This window comes from Dermochelys coriacea, chromosome 2 (genome assembly GCF_009764565.3).
Source record: "Dermochelys coriacea isolate rDerCor1 chromosome 2, rDerCor1.pri.v4, whole genome shotgun sequence".
NCBI classification, from domain to species: Eukaryota; Metazoa; Chordata; order Testudines; family Dermochelyidae; genus Dermochelys; species Dermochelys coriacea.
In genome coordinates, this window is record NC_050069.1 from 142,905,264 (window position 1) to 142,920,010 (window position 14,747).

The following is a 14,747-nucleotide window of genomic DNA, read 5'->3' on the forward strand; positions in this document are numbered from 1 at the left end:
GTTTACAGCAGGAAGCTAAGTATTGTGTATATCATTACACAGATTGAAAAAAATGTAGCCCATACTACAAGTGGGACATTTTCCCTGGCAAGTGTAGGGGCCTAAGCCATCCATTTCTGCACTATGTACAATGTATTTTAAATAACGTCTCCAGTCCTTTGGGTTGCTGAGACCACCTCTTAAAATGCATACCAATTATAAAAGTGCAGTGTTGCCCACATGAATTTATAATCAGGCTCCTGGGACTACCTACATCTTTGTGACAACAAATCAGGACAATTTCATACTGCGCCAAAAAAATTAAAATTCTGCGCACAATATTTTACAATTCTGCAAATTTTGTCACTAAATCAATGTGGCTCCAGCATAGCAGTGGGGAGCACAGGCCACTGGCTGCACTGAGTTAGGAGCTCACCCTGAAGCCACCTCCACACTCGATACAAGGACTCGGCAATGAGGCTGCACCTGACCCAGACACAGTGCAAGGGCTGGGCCTGTCCCAGAAACACCCCAAGGCCCTGTCCCTCTGTGCCAGGTGTGGGTGGGCAGGCTCAGCCCAGCAGGATCCAAGTATGGAGGGGCTTAACATGGGGGGATCCAGGTTTGGGATGAGAGATTTCCTGTGTGGGGCAATCTGGGTAGCTCAGTGGGAGATCTGGATGCACAGGGGCTTGCTGCGGGGGTCCAGGTGCAGGGACAATGGGACTCTGCAGGAGATCCAGTGAAGGTGGTTGGGGCTCAGTGGGGAGGACTGGGTGTGGGGAGATGGGGCTCGGCTAGGGGTGGTCTGAGTGTGGGGGGCTTAGTGAGGGGGTCTGGGTGCTGGGTGAGTGGGGCTTGATGGGGTGGGGGTCCAGGTGCAGCTGCTTGGGATCAGTGGGGTGGGGGTCTGGGGCGCTCATCAGACGCGTTCAGGTGTACAGAGGTAGGGCTTGTCAGGATGAGGGTTCGATGGGCCTGCTTAACGGGGGAGCCCCAGCTGCTGACAATGGGATGCTGCATGCCAGGCGCCCCCTTCCCCCCACAATTGTCCTATCCTCTTTTCTTCCCCATCTCATCCCCCTCCCACACTGCTCCATGCCTCCTCCTCCCCTCACTCCTACATTCCTCTCCCACTGCCCTTTCCACCCCCATTCCTTCCCCACTGCCTCTTCCCCCCACCCCCCTTCCCTCATTTCCCCCCACCCTCCTTACCCAGCCCCACCGCCAGCACTCACTGTTGCACAGAAAACAGGAAGGCTTCAAGCACACAGATGGGGCGCGACTGGCATTAGGACCTAGGAAGCAGCGTTCAGCTGCAGAGTTAGCGGAGCTGCAGCCTCTTTCAGCTGGGCAGCTCTGAGCTTGCAGAAATGAGGGTGGGCAGTGGCATGTAACGCCGTGTGCCCCCCCCCATGCCTCACCGCTGTTTGAAGGGGAAATCCCCCCCAAAATAGTGCCCATTGTCGTGTCCCCCCTCGCCCGGATGAGGCTTCCCTTTGCTTCCCTGCTGTTTTCGGCAGGGAAGCATAGGGATTCGGGGAAAGAGAGGGGGAGTTTTTGCAGGCACTGCAGTTATGCAGAATACCCCTAGGAGTAAGAGTTCAGGAGAAACATCATGCTAATGATGCAGGCTGGTCATTTTACTACCTGCCACTCATCTTCTCTGGAGGAGCCCTATATCCTCATCTTCCTTATCTGCCTGTGGCTAGTGGGTATCTAGTAATTTTTTTAAGCCCCAAAAATATAAATAAATATTTTTACATTAGGCGATTCCCAATATCTTGCACCAAAATATAACAGAGGCAAACAATTTTTGAAACATTTAAGGGTGCAAATCACCTTTATCAGCAGTGTGAAAACAGAACAAAACAATATTATTCCACTGTACATGACTGTTACTGGAATCTTCTGCGCCGCACCGCTTACTGAGGTAAAAGCATGCAACATACCAAAACAAAGGCTTCTTTACAGATTATAGTGGTAAGGTCCAGACATAAGATCCTTTCTATACCACTAGGTTAATACAATAAAAGTCAGTCAATTGACAGAGTTAATTTTTCTCCACCAAAAAAGGGAGGCAGATAGGTTCTTCTATAACTACTATCATCTTAAAAAAAAAAAAAAAAAAAAAAAAAAAAAGACACCACACATTTGCGCACTTCTAGCCAAACCTGCTCCACAGCAGCAATTCTGTGTGTACTGGTTTGATGCAGGGCTGCCCTGGAGGAAGAAACCCTCCTCCCAGGTACAGGAGTACTAATGAAGCTGCTCCAGGACTACTACTGCAGTCTCAAGCTACAGTATGTGCCATAGCTGCTGCTCCCCCTCCTATCCAAATAGGGTATTTGTGGGTCCCTATGACAGCGAATTCATTGGTTCCTCTCACACTCTACCCCCCTAAAGCCCAGTATAATACACATATCCCACCAAAAATACAATAGTGTTCTGCCAATAGTTTAATGAAGTGATCCCACAGATTTTCCTTCCATTACCCTACGGAACCCCATGTATGATGTCCTTTAACAGAAAAGAGGTGAGAGACTGAGGATTCTGTTCATTCGATCTTCCATTTAAACAAAAATAATCTTAACCATAACCAAGGAGGAAAGCAACATCATTTAGAAAGCAAACAGATATTAAGGGCACTCTACTGGAAATGTTAGTATTTTATCCCATGTACACTGAGTATACTGATAGAACAGCACAACCTTCAACTTGAATAGGGTTGAATAAAGGCCTTACTGAAAGTCACAGGATAGTCCTCCTGGAGACTTTTTTTTTAAAAATACATGGCAACTGTGTGAAGTGTGCGGCACTCCAAAGGAAAAATATATATATGCCCTTCAGAAATAATTTTATGAGCCTCAGAGACAAAAGTTATCATTTGAAGGATCATTTAGCAATATCTAGGGAAGAAAGAAAGCAGGGAAATTATATCCCATCTGTCCCCACAATTTTTGGGGGAACTTCATAAAATAACTCCCAGGAAATTCCCTCTTGAATATTATTTCACAAATATATAGTTCTCAGCTCTAACTAACAGCAACAAAGCTTAGGCAACAGCTCAGACGTTTTAAAACCAAATCCAAACACATTACTTTCAGTAACAAAATAAAAAGGAAAAAAATATCTGTCTTGGATGCAATACATGCCACCTTGGGAACTAAAATTACACAATAAGATGCAAGCAATCCACTGCGGTCTGCACATATCCATATGTTTGCAGGATCTGTGTAATACTATTAGTAAGAAAGGTTTATTATTCACATTTAACAGGTTTCAGAGTAGCAGCCGTGTTAGTCTGTATTTGCAAAAAAGAAAAGGAGTACTTGTGGCACCTTAGAGACTAACAAATTTATTAGAGCATAAGCTTTCGTGAGCTACAGCTCACTTCATCGGATGCATTCAGTGGAAAATACAGTGGGGAGATTTATATACACACACACACAGAGAACATGAAACAATGGGTTTTATCATACATACTGTAAGGAGAGTGATCACTTAAAGATGAGCCATCACCAGCAGGAAGGAGGGGGGGAAGGAGGAAAACCTTTTGTGGTGATAATCAAGGTGGGCCATTTCCAGCAGTTAACAAGAACGTCTGAGGAACAGTGTGGGGTGGGGTGGGGAGAGAAATAATATGGGGAAATAGTTTTACTTTATGTAATGACTCATCCACTCCCAGTCTCTATTCAAGCCTAAGTTAATTGTATCCAGTTTGCAAATTAATTCCAATTCAGCAGTCTCTGGTTGGAGTCTGTTTTTGAAGCTTTTTTGTTGAATGATAGCCACTCTCAGGTCTGTAATTATGTGACCGGGGAGATTGAAGTGTTCTCCGACTGGTTTTTGAATGTTATAATTCTTGACGTCCGATTTATGTCCATTTATTCTTTTACGTAGAGACTGTCCAGTTTGACCAATGTACATGGCAGAGGGGCATTGCTGGCACATGATGGCATATATCACATTGGTAGATGCGCAAGTGAACGAGCCTCTGATAACGTGGCTGATGTGATTAGGCCCTATGATGGTGTCCCTTGAACAGATATGTGGACACAGTTGGCAACGGGCTTCGTTGCAAGGATAGGTTCCTAGGTTAGTGCTTCTGTTGTGTGGTGCGTGGTTGCTGGTGAGTATTTGCTTCAGGTTGGGGGGCTGTCTGTAAGCAAGGACTGGCCTGTCTCCCAAGATCTGTGAGAGTGATGGGTCATCCTTCAGGATAGGTTGTAGATCCTTGATGATGCGTTGGAGAGGTTTTAGTTGGGGGCTGAAGGTGATGGCTAGTGGCGTTCTGTTATTTTCTTCGTTGGGCCTGTCCTGTAGTAAGTGACTTCTGGGTACTCTTCTGGCTCTGTCAATCTGTTTCTTCTCTTCAGCAGGTGGGTACTGTAGTTGTAAGAATGCATGATAGAGATCTTGTAGGTGTTGGTCTCTGTCTGAGGGGTTGGAGCAAATGCGGTTATATCGTAGCGCTTGGCTGTAGACAATGGATCATGTGGTGTAATCTGGATGAAAGCTAGAGGCATGTAGATAGGAATAGCGGTCAGTAGGTTTCCGATATAGGGTGGTGTTTATGTGATCATCGCTTATTAGCACTGTAGTATCCAGGAAGTGGATCTCGTGTGGACTGGTCCAGGCTGAGGTTGATGATGGGATGGAAATTGTTGAAATCATGGTGGAATTCCTCAAGGGCTTCTTTTCCATGGGTCCAGATGATGAAGTTGTCATCAATGTAGCGCAAGTAGAGTAGGGCATTAGGGGACGAGAGCTGAGGAAGCGTTGTTCTAAGTCAGCCATAAAAATGTTGGCATACTGTGGGGCCATGTGGGTACCCATCGCAGTGCCGCTGATTTGAAGGTATACATTGTCCCCAAATGTGAAATAGTTATGGGTGAGGACAAAGTCCAGCCACCAGGTTAGCCGTGACATTATCGGGGATACTGTTCCTGATGGCTTGTAGTCCATCTTTGTGTGGAATGTTGGTGTAGAGGGCTTCTACATACATAGTGGCTAGGATGGTATTTTTAGAAAGATCACCGATGGATTGTAGTTTCCTCAGGAAGTCAGTGGTGTTTCAAAGATAGCTGGGAGTGCTGGTAACGTAAGGTCTGAGGAGGGAGTCTACATAGCCAGACAATCCTGCTGTCAGGGTGCCAATGCCTGAGATGATGGCGTGTCCAGGATTTCCAGGTTTATGGATCTTGGGTAGCAGATAGAATACCCCAGGTCGGGGTTCCAGGGGTGTGTCTGTGTGAATTTGTTCTTGTGCTTTTTCAGGGAGTTTCTTGAGCAAATGCTGTAGTTTCTTTTGGTAACCCTCAGTGGGATCAGAGGGTAATGGCTTGTAGAAAGTGGTGTTGGAGAGCTGCCTAGTAGACTCTTGTTCATATTCCGACCTATTCATGATACCGACAGCACCTCCTTTGTCAGCCTTTTTGATTAGGATGTCAGAGTTGTTTCTGAGGCTGTGGATGGCATTGTGTTCTGCACGGCTGAGGTTATGAGGCAAGTTCAGCCCGTGCACGTCAGCGGAAGCACTCTGTGTAGAAGTCCAGTCTGTTATTTTGACCTTCAGGAGGAGTCTACCCAGAATCCTTCTTTTTGTAGTGTTGGTAGACTCCAATGAGAGACTGCTGAATTGGAATTAATTTGCAAACTGGATACAATTAACTTAGGCTTGAATAGAGACTGGGAGTGGATGAGTCATTGCGTAAAGTAAAACTATTTCCCCATGTTATTTCTCCTCCCCCCCCACCCCACCCTGTTCCTCAGACGTTCTTGTTAACTGCTGGAAATGGCCCACCTTGATTATCACCACAAAAGGTTTTCCTCCTTCCCCCCCTCCTTCCTGCTGGTAATAGCTCATCTTAAGTGATCACTCTCCTTACAGCGTGTATGATAAAACCCCTTGTTTCATGTTCTCTCTCTCTGTGTGTGTGTGTGTGTGTGTGTGTGTGTGTGTGTGTGTGTGTCTGTGTGTGTGTGTGTGTGTCTGTGTGTGTGTGAGTCAATCTCCCCACTGTACTTTCCACCGAATGCATCCGATGAAGTGAGCTGTCGCTCACGAAAGCTTATGCTCAAATAAATGTGTTAGTCTCTAAGGTGCCACAAGTACTCCTTTTCTTATTCACATTTAATTATTCACTTTTTATTCTGGTTCCGTTTTTTAAAACATTAGAGTCACTTTGTTTGTCTCTGAGAACAAAAGTGGTCTAAAACCTAAATTTTTATCAAGCAGTCACAAAGAAAAAGCTAATTTTGAAATAAGAACAAATAATAATACCTACCAAACACAAGTATGAACAGTGTGTTTAAAGACACCACCCAAAAGACATGTTCCTGGGGAAGAAAGTAAAACATATTTCAGTAAAAGCAGGGTATAAAAACATATAAATCACATAAGCAAATGACTGCACCTGAGTTCTTACAGGAAGAACGAATAATAATGAGCTAAATTGCAAGCTTAGAATTTTCTAAATTTCAGCCCCAAAATGAAAGTGAATGTTGTGAGTGAAAATGGCGGCTATAATGGAAATTCTTTGTGGCTAGGGTTAGGAAGGGTGTTTTGTAGATAATCTACCCAGGTCTGTAAATATAAATGGCAAGAGTTATACTACTTTTTATGCTTACTTTAAAAGTACACAGAATTTGTATTTTCAGAAAAAGAGGAAAATTATTTCAGGTTTAATTTGCAAAGGGATTCTTGTTTCTTACTTTGGTTAATAGCAGCAAGTGTTTGCTTGTGATTGCTATAGTTAAAGGGACACAGGTGGCTATATTTATGTTATTAAAAACATGTTTATCTAAGTTACTAATAACACGGTACTCTATTAACAATGATTTTTAAAAAACATTGAGTGTACTTGTCCGTCTATTCTTTATGTACTACTTGTATTTCTCTCAGCTAGGATAATGAAAACCAGTGTAGTCAATCTCAGGTTTAGTGGTGCAATGCCTGGATTTTAAAAAGTGCAGAGAAATGCTTCTTGTTTAAAAACTGTTGTTTGGGATGTGGATGTTTAAGTTGAAACATTTTTATTGATCATAAAACAAAAACTTGTTTTTACAAAATCTAAAGTTTGGGGCAACTAAGTTTACAACAGCAAGTTCTGTGTAAACATATTTGCACAGGTTTTGGGGTTTTTTTTGGACACTAAAATATAATTCATCTTAAGAAAAAGGAGGAAACTCTGGAATCATGTTAACTAGATGTACTCCATTGGCTAAACCCATTATTGTTATGAGGATTTTTTTTTTAAACTCTGTTAATTATATTTAATCTTTTCCTTTTATTGGTTTCAACAATAAAAGCTAAGAAAATTGCTGCAGGTCAACACAAAATTAAAAATGTCATAAGCACAAGTAGCTAAAGACACTGTAGCCTATATTATCTAAAGCTGAGTCTACGATTAAAATTTTACCAAACACAACTAAGCGGTGTGACTACACAAGGAGGGCTTTGGCATTCTAACTATAAAAGTTTTTTGCTGCTTTAAGTGTACACAAGGCCCAAATATCTAGCGTGAAGTTTTTAAAAAGAACTGAATCCCACTAAAAAAAAACATCCAAGTTACTTAGGACCTTTTGAAAATTGTACCCTTATGGAGACTACAGCGGCATTTGATTGCCACAAAAAATTAAATCATCCATGTGAATCAAGTTTATGATAAAGAAAAACTGTTTAAAGCAGAGGTGGGCAAACTACGGCCTGTGGGACTGTCCTGCCCGGCCCCTGAGCTCCCAGACGGGTAGGCTAGCCCCCGACCCCTCCCCTGCTGTCCCCCCTCCCCCACAGCCACGCCACCGCGCGGCTTGTACCTGCCTACCTCCCAGGCTTTCAAATATGCCTGTCCTGCTGCTCAGAGCGGCATGGTAAGGGGCAGGAGGTCCCCAGGGGTAGTCAGGGGACAGGGGGCGGTTGGAAGGATTGGAGGTTCGGGGGGGGCAGGGTGGTCAGGAGACAGAGAGCACGGGGGTTGGATGGGGGTGGGATCCTGGGGGTTCAGGTGGTCCAGGAGAGAGGAGACAGGGAGAAGGGGGGGTTGGATGGGGGTGGAGGTTCTGAGGGGGGCAGTCAGGAGGTGGGAAGTAGGAGGGGGCGGATAGGGGGTGGGGGCCAGGCTGTTTATGGAGGCACAGCCTTCCCTTCCCGGTCCTCCATACCGTTTCATAACCCCAATGTGGCCCTCAGGCCAAAAAGTTTGCCCACCCCTGCTTTAAAGCTACCATATAGATGCAACATTTGAAATCTGCTTCATACATTACAGAACAGACTTTTTATTTAAAGTCTACATAAAACAAGTTGTTAGTTTCCTTAAAAATAAGCCTGCTGAAAAACTATTCTTGAACTATAAGACTTCACTTACTAAAAAAACCAGAGATCCGTCAAGCCCAAGCATCTAAGAATAAAAGAAAGTTGAGTTCATTCACAGTTCTGTATTCAAAAATCTTCATATTCCCACAACCAGCTTCAAGATCACCCTTTTTCAAACCCAGTTTTTACTGTCTTGGTTAGCTGCATGCCTTATACTACTGGACAATCAGACCAACGCAAGTTTTTAAACCTACAGTAAGGAACTCAAACTGTCTAGTTCAATACTGTAAACTGTTCTAATCAAAAGCAGTAATATTTTAATATGCAATTGTTTAAATGTATAGTAATTCATGTAAACCAAAGTCAGTCTACAATTTAACTGATTATTTCAGAGAGAGACCTATTTCAAGAATATGAATGGTGAAGATTTTAATTTAGCTCAGGAAATGAATCGTTTATTTATAGCAGCCTCAGCATTTATTTAGTGATTTAACTGAATTTTAAATTCATATGAAATCTGAGGTCAGAGAAATTGTATATCAAGGTTTGTGTAAATATAATTTTGCTTTCTAGCTGCAGAGTATTACCCATGAAAGAATAAGGGCAGATGAGATTCAATCAAGAGTATAATGGCGAAACAGCTCCCAGTTCTATACCAGTCATATCTCGTGCTGTTCAAGTCTGAAACAGGAATGGGCTTACAGATGGGAAAAATATCCTCTATTTAGTTGTACACTTGTTTCAGAACAAAACAAAATGGAAAAAACAAAACAAAACGAAAAAGATTTTTAAAGGTCTTTTCTTTTCCTGCTCCTCTAAGATCTTCTATGCCAGTCCAGACTCCATCACTTCAAGATTAATAGAATCTTTCATAGTTTGAAGCTCTCTTATATGTCAAATTTTAAGCTAATATTTCAAGGTCTCATAGTTCTCATATATTTCACTTAAACAACATCATGTAAATTGAAATTTCAGATGAGCTTGGTGACACTACCAAGAATTCTCAATGTACTGTCCCATCAAGAAGGGAAGAAGGGACTATACTCAAAATGCACAGAAAATCTAAGCCCTGATCTACACTACAGGGTTAGGTCAAATTCAGGTCGATTTTAAAATGAATGCGTCTACACAACCAACCCCGTTCCATCAACCTAAAGGGCTGTTAAAATAGACTTCTGTACTCCTCCCTGGTGAGCGGAGTAGAGCTAAAATCGACCTTGCTGGGTCGAATCTGGGGTAGTGCGGATGCAAATCGACATTATTGGCCTCCAGGAGCTAGACCAGAGTGCTCCAATGTGACCGCTCTGGACAGCACTTTCAAAATTTCCTGGGGCTTTTTTCTGGCTAGTGCATCAGAGTTGAATTTCCTTTCCTGTTTGGTCAGCATGACTAGCTCAGCAGCACAGGTGACCATGCAATCCCCCCAGAATCGCAAACGAGCTCCAGCATGGACCGAAAGGGAGACACTGGATCTGATTGCTGTGTGGGGAGAAGAATCTGTGCAGGCCAAACTCCAATCAAAAAGAAGAAATGCTAATATATATGCCAAAGTCACCCAGGGCATGATGGACAGAGGCTACAACAGGGACACAGCAGTGCCACGTGAAAGTCAAGGAACTGAGGCAAGCCTACCAAAAGACAAAGGAGGCAAACGGTCGCTCTGGGTCAGAGCCCCATACATGCCACTTCTACGATCAGCTGTATGGCATTCTAGGGGGGGACCCTACCACTACCCCAGTGTGTGTGGACACCTTCAAGGGGGGAGTTGCACACAACACGGAGGAGGATTTTGTGGATGAGGAAGAGGAGGAGGAGAATGCGCAGCAGGCAAACGGTGAATCCGTTCTCCCCGGCAGCCAGGATCTTTTCATCACCCTGGAGCCAATACCCTTCCAAAGCGGGATCCCCGACCCTGAAGGCAGAGAAGGCACCTCTGGTGAGTGCACATTTTTAACTACAGTACAGGGTTTAAAAGCAATAGTGTTTAATGTGTGATTTGCCCTGAAGAATTGGAATGCATTCGCAGCCAGTAAAGCTACTGGAAAAGTCTATTAACATGTCTGTGGATGGAGCGGGAATCCTCCAGGGACATCTCCATGAAGCTGTCCTGGAGGTACTCTGAAAGCCTTTGCAGAAGGTTTCTGGGGAGGGCTGCCTTATTTCATCCTCCATGATAGGACACTACCATGCCAAGCCAGTAGCAAGTAGTCTAGAATCATTACAGCACAAAGCATGGCAGCGAATGGTTCTGAGTTTTGGTCACATTCAAGCAACATTCAGTCTTTATCTTTTTGTGTTAGCCTCAGGAGAGCGATATCATTCACGGTCACCTGGTTGAAATAGGAGAATTTTTGTAAGGGAACAGTAGAAGGACCCCATTCATGCTGGGCTGTTTGCGCTTGGCTAAAAGAGATGATCCCATAGCTACGTGACGGCTGGAGGGGTGAAGGGATCATCCCAAATAGCCACGCGGAAGGGTGGGGAAGGTGTGTGCTGCACATCGACCCAAAAACCGCACCCCCTTCTTTAAAATGGCAAACCGAACCAGCATTGCTTGCTATGGGAAAGGAGGATGCTGAAGTTTGAAAAAACATTCCCACATGTTATGAAGGCGTTAGAAGCCAAACCTGCATACCAAAAGGCTTACCATGGCTGCCTGGAAACCAAATTCTTTTGCCCGGCCGTGTGTGGTGTGTCACCATACTGCCAGGCACTCAATATAAAAGGAAAAATGAGACCTTGTACCTAAAGCACATATGCTGTCTGCTGTGAATTGCTTGATTCACTGTGAAAGAGTCTCCCTTTTGTTCTCAGAAATGTATCATCTTAAATTTTACTCTCCCTCTTTATCCCCCTGAAGATGCAAATGTTTCTATGTTCCCCCTATCATCTCCGTCCCTGAGGTTATTGCAGATTAGAAGGCCAAAAAAAAAAAAAAAGTACTCGCATTGATATACGTTTTCCAAGCTCATGCAGTCCTCCCGCACTGATAGTGCACAGCTGAATGCATGGAGGCATTCAGTGGCAGAATCCAGGAAAGCATTAAGTGAGCACTATGAGAAGAGGCAGGATGCAATGCTGAAGCTAATGGGGGAGCAAATGGACATGCTCAGGTGTCTGGTGGAGCTGCAGAAAAGCCAACAAGAGCACAGACCGCCACTGCATCCACTGTACAACTGCCTGCCCTCCTCCCCAAGTTCCATATCCTCCTCACCCAGACAGCCAAGAACGCGGAGGGGGGAGAAGGCTCTGGGCAACCAGCCACTTCACTCCAGGGGATGGCCCAAGCAACAGAAGGCTGTCATTCAAACAGTTTTGATTTTTAGTGTGGCTACAATAAGCAACGTGCCCTTGTCCTTCCCTCCTCCCACACCCCATCCTACCACACCCAGGCTACCTTATCAGTTATCTCCCTTTTTTAAAAATAATAGTGACTATTTCCTTTGCCAGCTGTGATTGAAGGTGGGACAGCGGTTGGCTTACAGGGAATTAAAAATCAACAAAGTGGGTGGGTTTGCAGGAAGGAACACATACTCAACTGTCACAACATAGTGTGACTAGTCATGAAACTGGTTTTCAAAGCCTCTCTGATGCGCAGCGCGCCTACCTCTGCTCTTCTAATCGCCCTGGTGTCTGGCTGTTCAAAATTGGCAGCAGGCAATTTGCCGCAACTCCCACCCTGCCATAAACGTCTCCCCTTTACTCTCACAGATATTATGGAGCAGACAGCAAACAGCAATAACAACGGGAATGTTGGTTGCGCTGAGGTCTAACCTAGTCAGCGAACAGCACCAGCGAGCTCAGCCTATAGTTGAACTGCTTCTTACTACTGTTCAGGCTGCCTGTGTATGACTTTATGAGCCTTGGGAGCAAGGTGTAGGCTGGGTCTCCAAGGATAACTATTGGCATTTCAACATCCCCAATAGTAATTTTCTGGTCTGGGAAACAAGTCCCTTCTTGCAGCTGTTCAAACAGCCCGGAGTTCCTAAAGACGCGAGCGTCATGCACCTTTCTCGTCCATCCCACGTTGATGTTGGTGAAACGTCCCTTGTTATCCACCAGTGCTTGCAGCACCAATGAGAAATACCCCTTGAGGTTTATGTACTGGCTGCCAAGATGGTCAGGTGGCAAGATAGGGATATGCGTTCCATCTATTGCCCCACCACAGTTAGGGAATCCCATTGCAGCAAAGCCATCCACTATGACCTGCACATTTCCCAGAGTCACTACCTTTGACAACAGAACGTCAGTGATTGCGTTGGCTACTTGGATCACAGCAGTCCCCACAGTAGATTTGCCCACTCCAAATTGATTCCTGACTGACCGGTAGCAGTCAGGCGTTGCAAGCTTCCACAGGGCTATCGCCACTCACTTCTCAACCGTCAGGGCAGCTCTCATCTTGATATTCCTGTGCTTCAGGGCAGAGGAAAGCAACTCACAGAGTTCCAGGAAAGCGGCCTTACGCATGTGAAAGTTTCGTAGCCACTGGGAATCATCCCATACCTGAACACTATGCAGTCCCACCAGTCTGTGCTTGTTTGCCAGGCCCAGAATCAGCGTTCTAGTGTATTAACCAGCCCCACTGCCGCCAGGATGTTCCAATTGCCAAAGCCCATGCTTTCAGGAACATCTGTGTCCATGTCCTCCTCACAATCGTCCTTGTGCTGCTGTCTCTTAGCCAGGTTCTGCACATACTGCAGTATAATGCGCGAGATGTTTACAATGCTCGCAACAGCAGTGGTGAGCTGAGCGGGCTCCATGCTTGCTCAGGTAACCCAGGAAAAAAGGTGCAAAATGATTGTCTGCAGTTGCTTTCACAAAGGGAGGGAAGGAGGGAGAGGAGACTGACGACATGTACCCAAAACCACCCGCGACAACGTTTCTGCCTCATCAGGCATTGGGAGCTTAACCCAGAATTCCAATGGGCACTGGAGACTGTGGGAACTGTGGAATAGCTTCCCACAGTGCACTGCTCTGAGAGTCGATGCTAGTCACGGTAGTGAGGACACACTCCGCCGACTTAATGTGCTTAGTGGGGACATACACAATCGACAGTATAAAATTGATTTCTAAAAATCGACTTCTATAGAATCGACCTAATTTCGTAGTGTAGACATACCCTAAGAGAGGTTTATGAGACCACTGCATTTAAACTGCTGAAGACAATGCACATATCCAATGTACGTAAAATGCTGAAGACAATGTACGTATTCATGAAAAGGTTTGAAAATAATGAAAACATTTTTTAAGTGCGCAAGATAGTTCTGGAATATTTATATAACACTAGAAAAAAAGTGAGCATAATGTTTATGCTGAAAACAAAGAGCTAATTACTCCTTTCAGGAAAGTCCAATAGGTAAGAAAGGGTCAGAAATTTGAGTTTATATTGCGTCCTTTTCACCATATGTCTTTAAACAAGACAATGCAGTGAGCATTCTGTATTGTTAACAGAGGACCTTTTCCATCTCCTTATTGTATCATGCTACAGATTGCAAGAAAGTTTTAGTTACGGAATTTGTAAACTAGAAAACGAAATGCGATGAGCCTATATTGGAAATCATTTTTGATCATATTCTTGTTTGTTTTTATAAAAATATATACTTATTTTTACTCTATCTATACATACACTGACAGAAAGATTAGTTTTTAAGCTATGCACCATTTAACATCTACTGGGAAATTTAGGAGCGAAACTGAAGATCTCAGAAGAGTACCTTGTTGAAAGATGTTCTTAACTATGTTTCTTCACAGCAATCAAGGAAATGCTTTTTTAAATTGTTCCTTAATACGGTATACAGTATTTTTAACATAATTACTTTTTGGAGTCACTAATATCTATCACCGTCAAATTTTACATGAAATCGAAGTATCAGAACCAATTTTCTATTAGGTTTAAAGTAATTTCAAATACAAGTCAGTGACTGAGAAAGCTCAGAATACTTCAGGAGAATGGCTCTTACTCACTCTCTCCCATGTAAGCTCTTCTGCTGCTCGATCCCATTCCAAAGCATTCCAATTCATGTCATCTACAGAGATATTATAATTGTTAAAGCTATCAACTGACCCAAAGCAGTACATTAGTAAGAGCTGTATTATGATTTAAACTAGCAAAAACACCAACTGCATACCATTTAGCTCACTCAGTATGTCAGACGGGGATTCAAGTCAAAAGAACATTTTAAAAGTAATTATTCTCTTTACAGTTTAATTTGTCCTCAAAAGTTAAAATAAATATTTCCTTATTGCCATTTCCCTTTTGACAACAGAAGCAGTGTAGTTTCTTATTGTAGGGATGCCTGAAACCACAGAGCTACTTATAGTTTTGGCTTTTCTTAACGGCAAAGTGTTTTAGCGCTCATTAAAAAATAAACTACATAAACATTGCAACACACACAAGAAGAGGTAAGCAGGCTGAACTGAGCCTACTCTCCTTGGTAGTTTCCCTATGTAG

At 43.8% G+C, this 14,747-nt stretch overlaps 1 protein-coding gene across 1 annotated transcript in view; it reads right to left on the minus strand.

The window, feature by feature from the left end:
- The window catches only part of MARCHF6 (membrane associated ring-CH-type finger 6), a 125,734-nt gene that overhangs the window by 55,324 nt on the left and 55,663 nt on the right, over positions 1-14,747 (minus strand). The window contains exons 8-10 of the mRNA XM_038388762.2: positions 14,261-14,322; positions 8,349-8,381; positions 6,270-6,321 (exon numbers count right to left, since the gene is read on the minus strand). Of these exons, the coding sequence (XP_038244690.1) occupies positions 6,270-6,321; positions 8,349-8,381; positions 14,261-14,322 (147 nt within the window). The remainder of the gene's footprint in view (positions 1-6,269; positions 6,322-8,348; positions 8,382-14,260; positions 14,323-14,747) is intronic.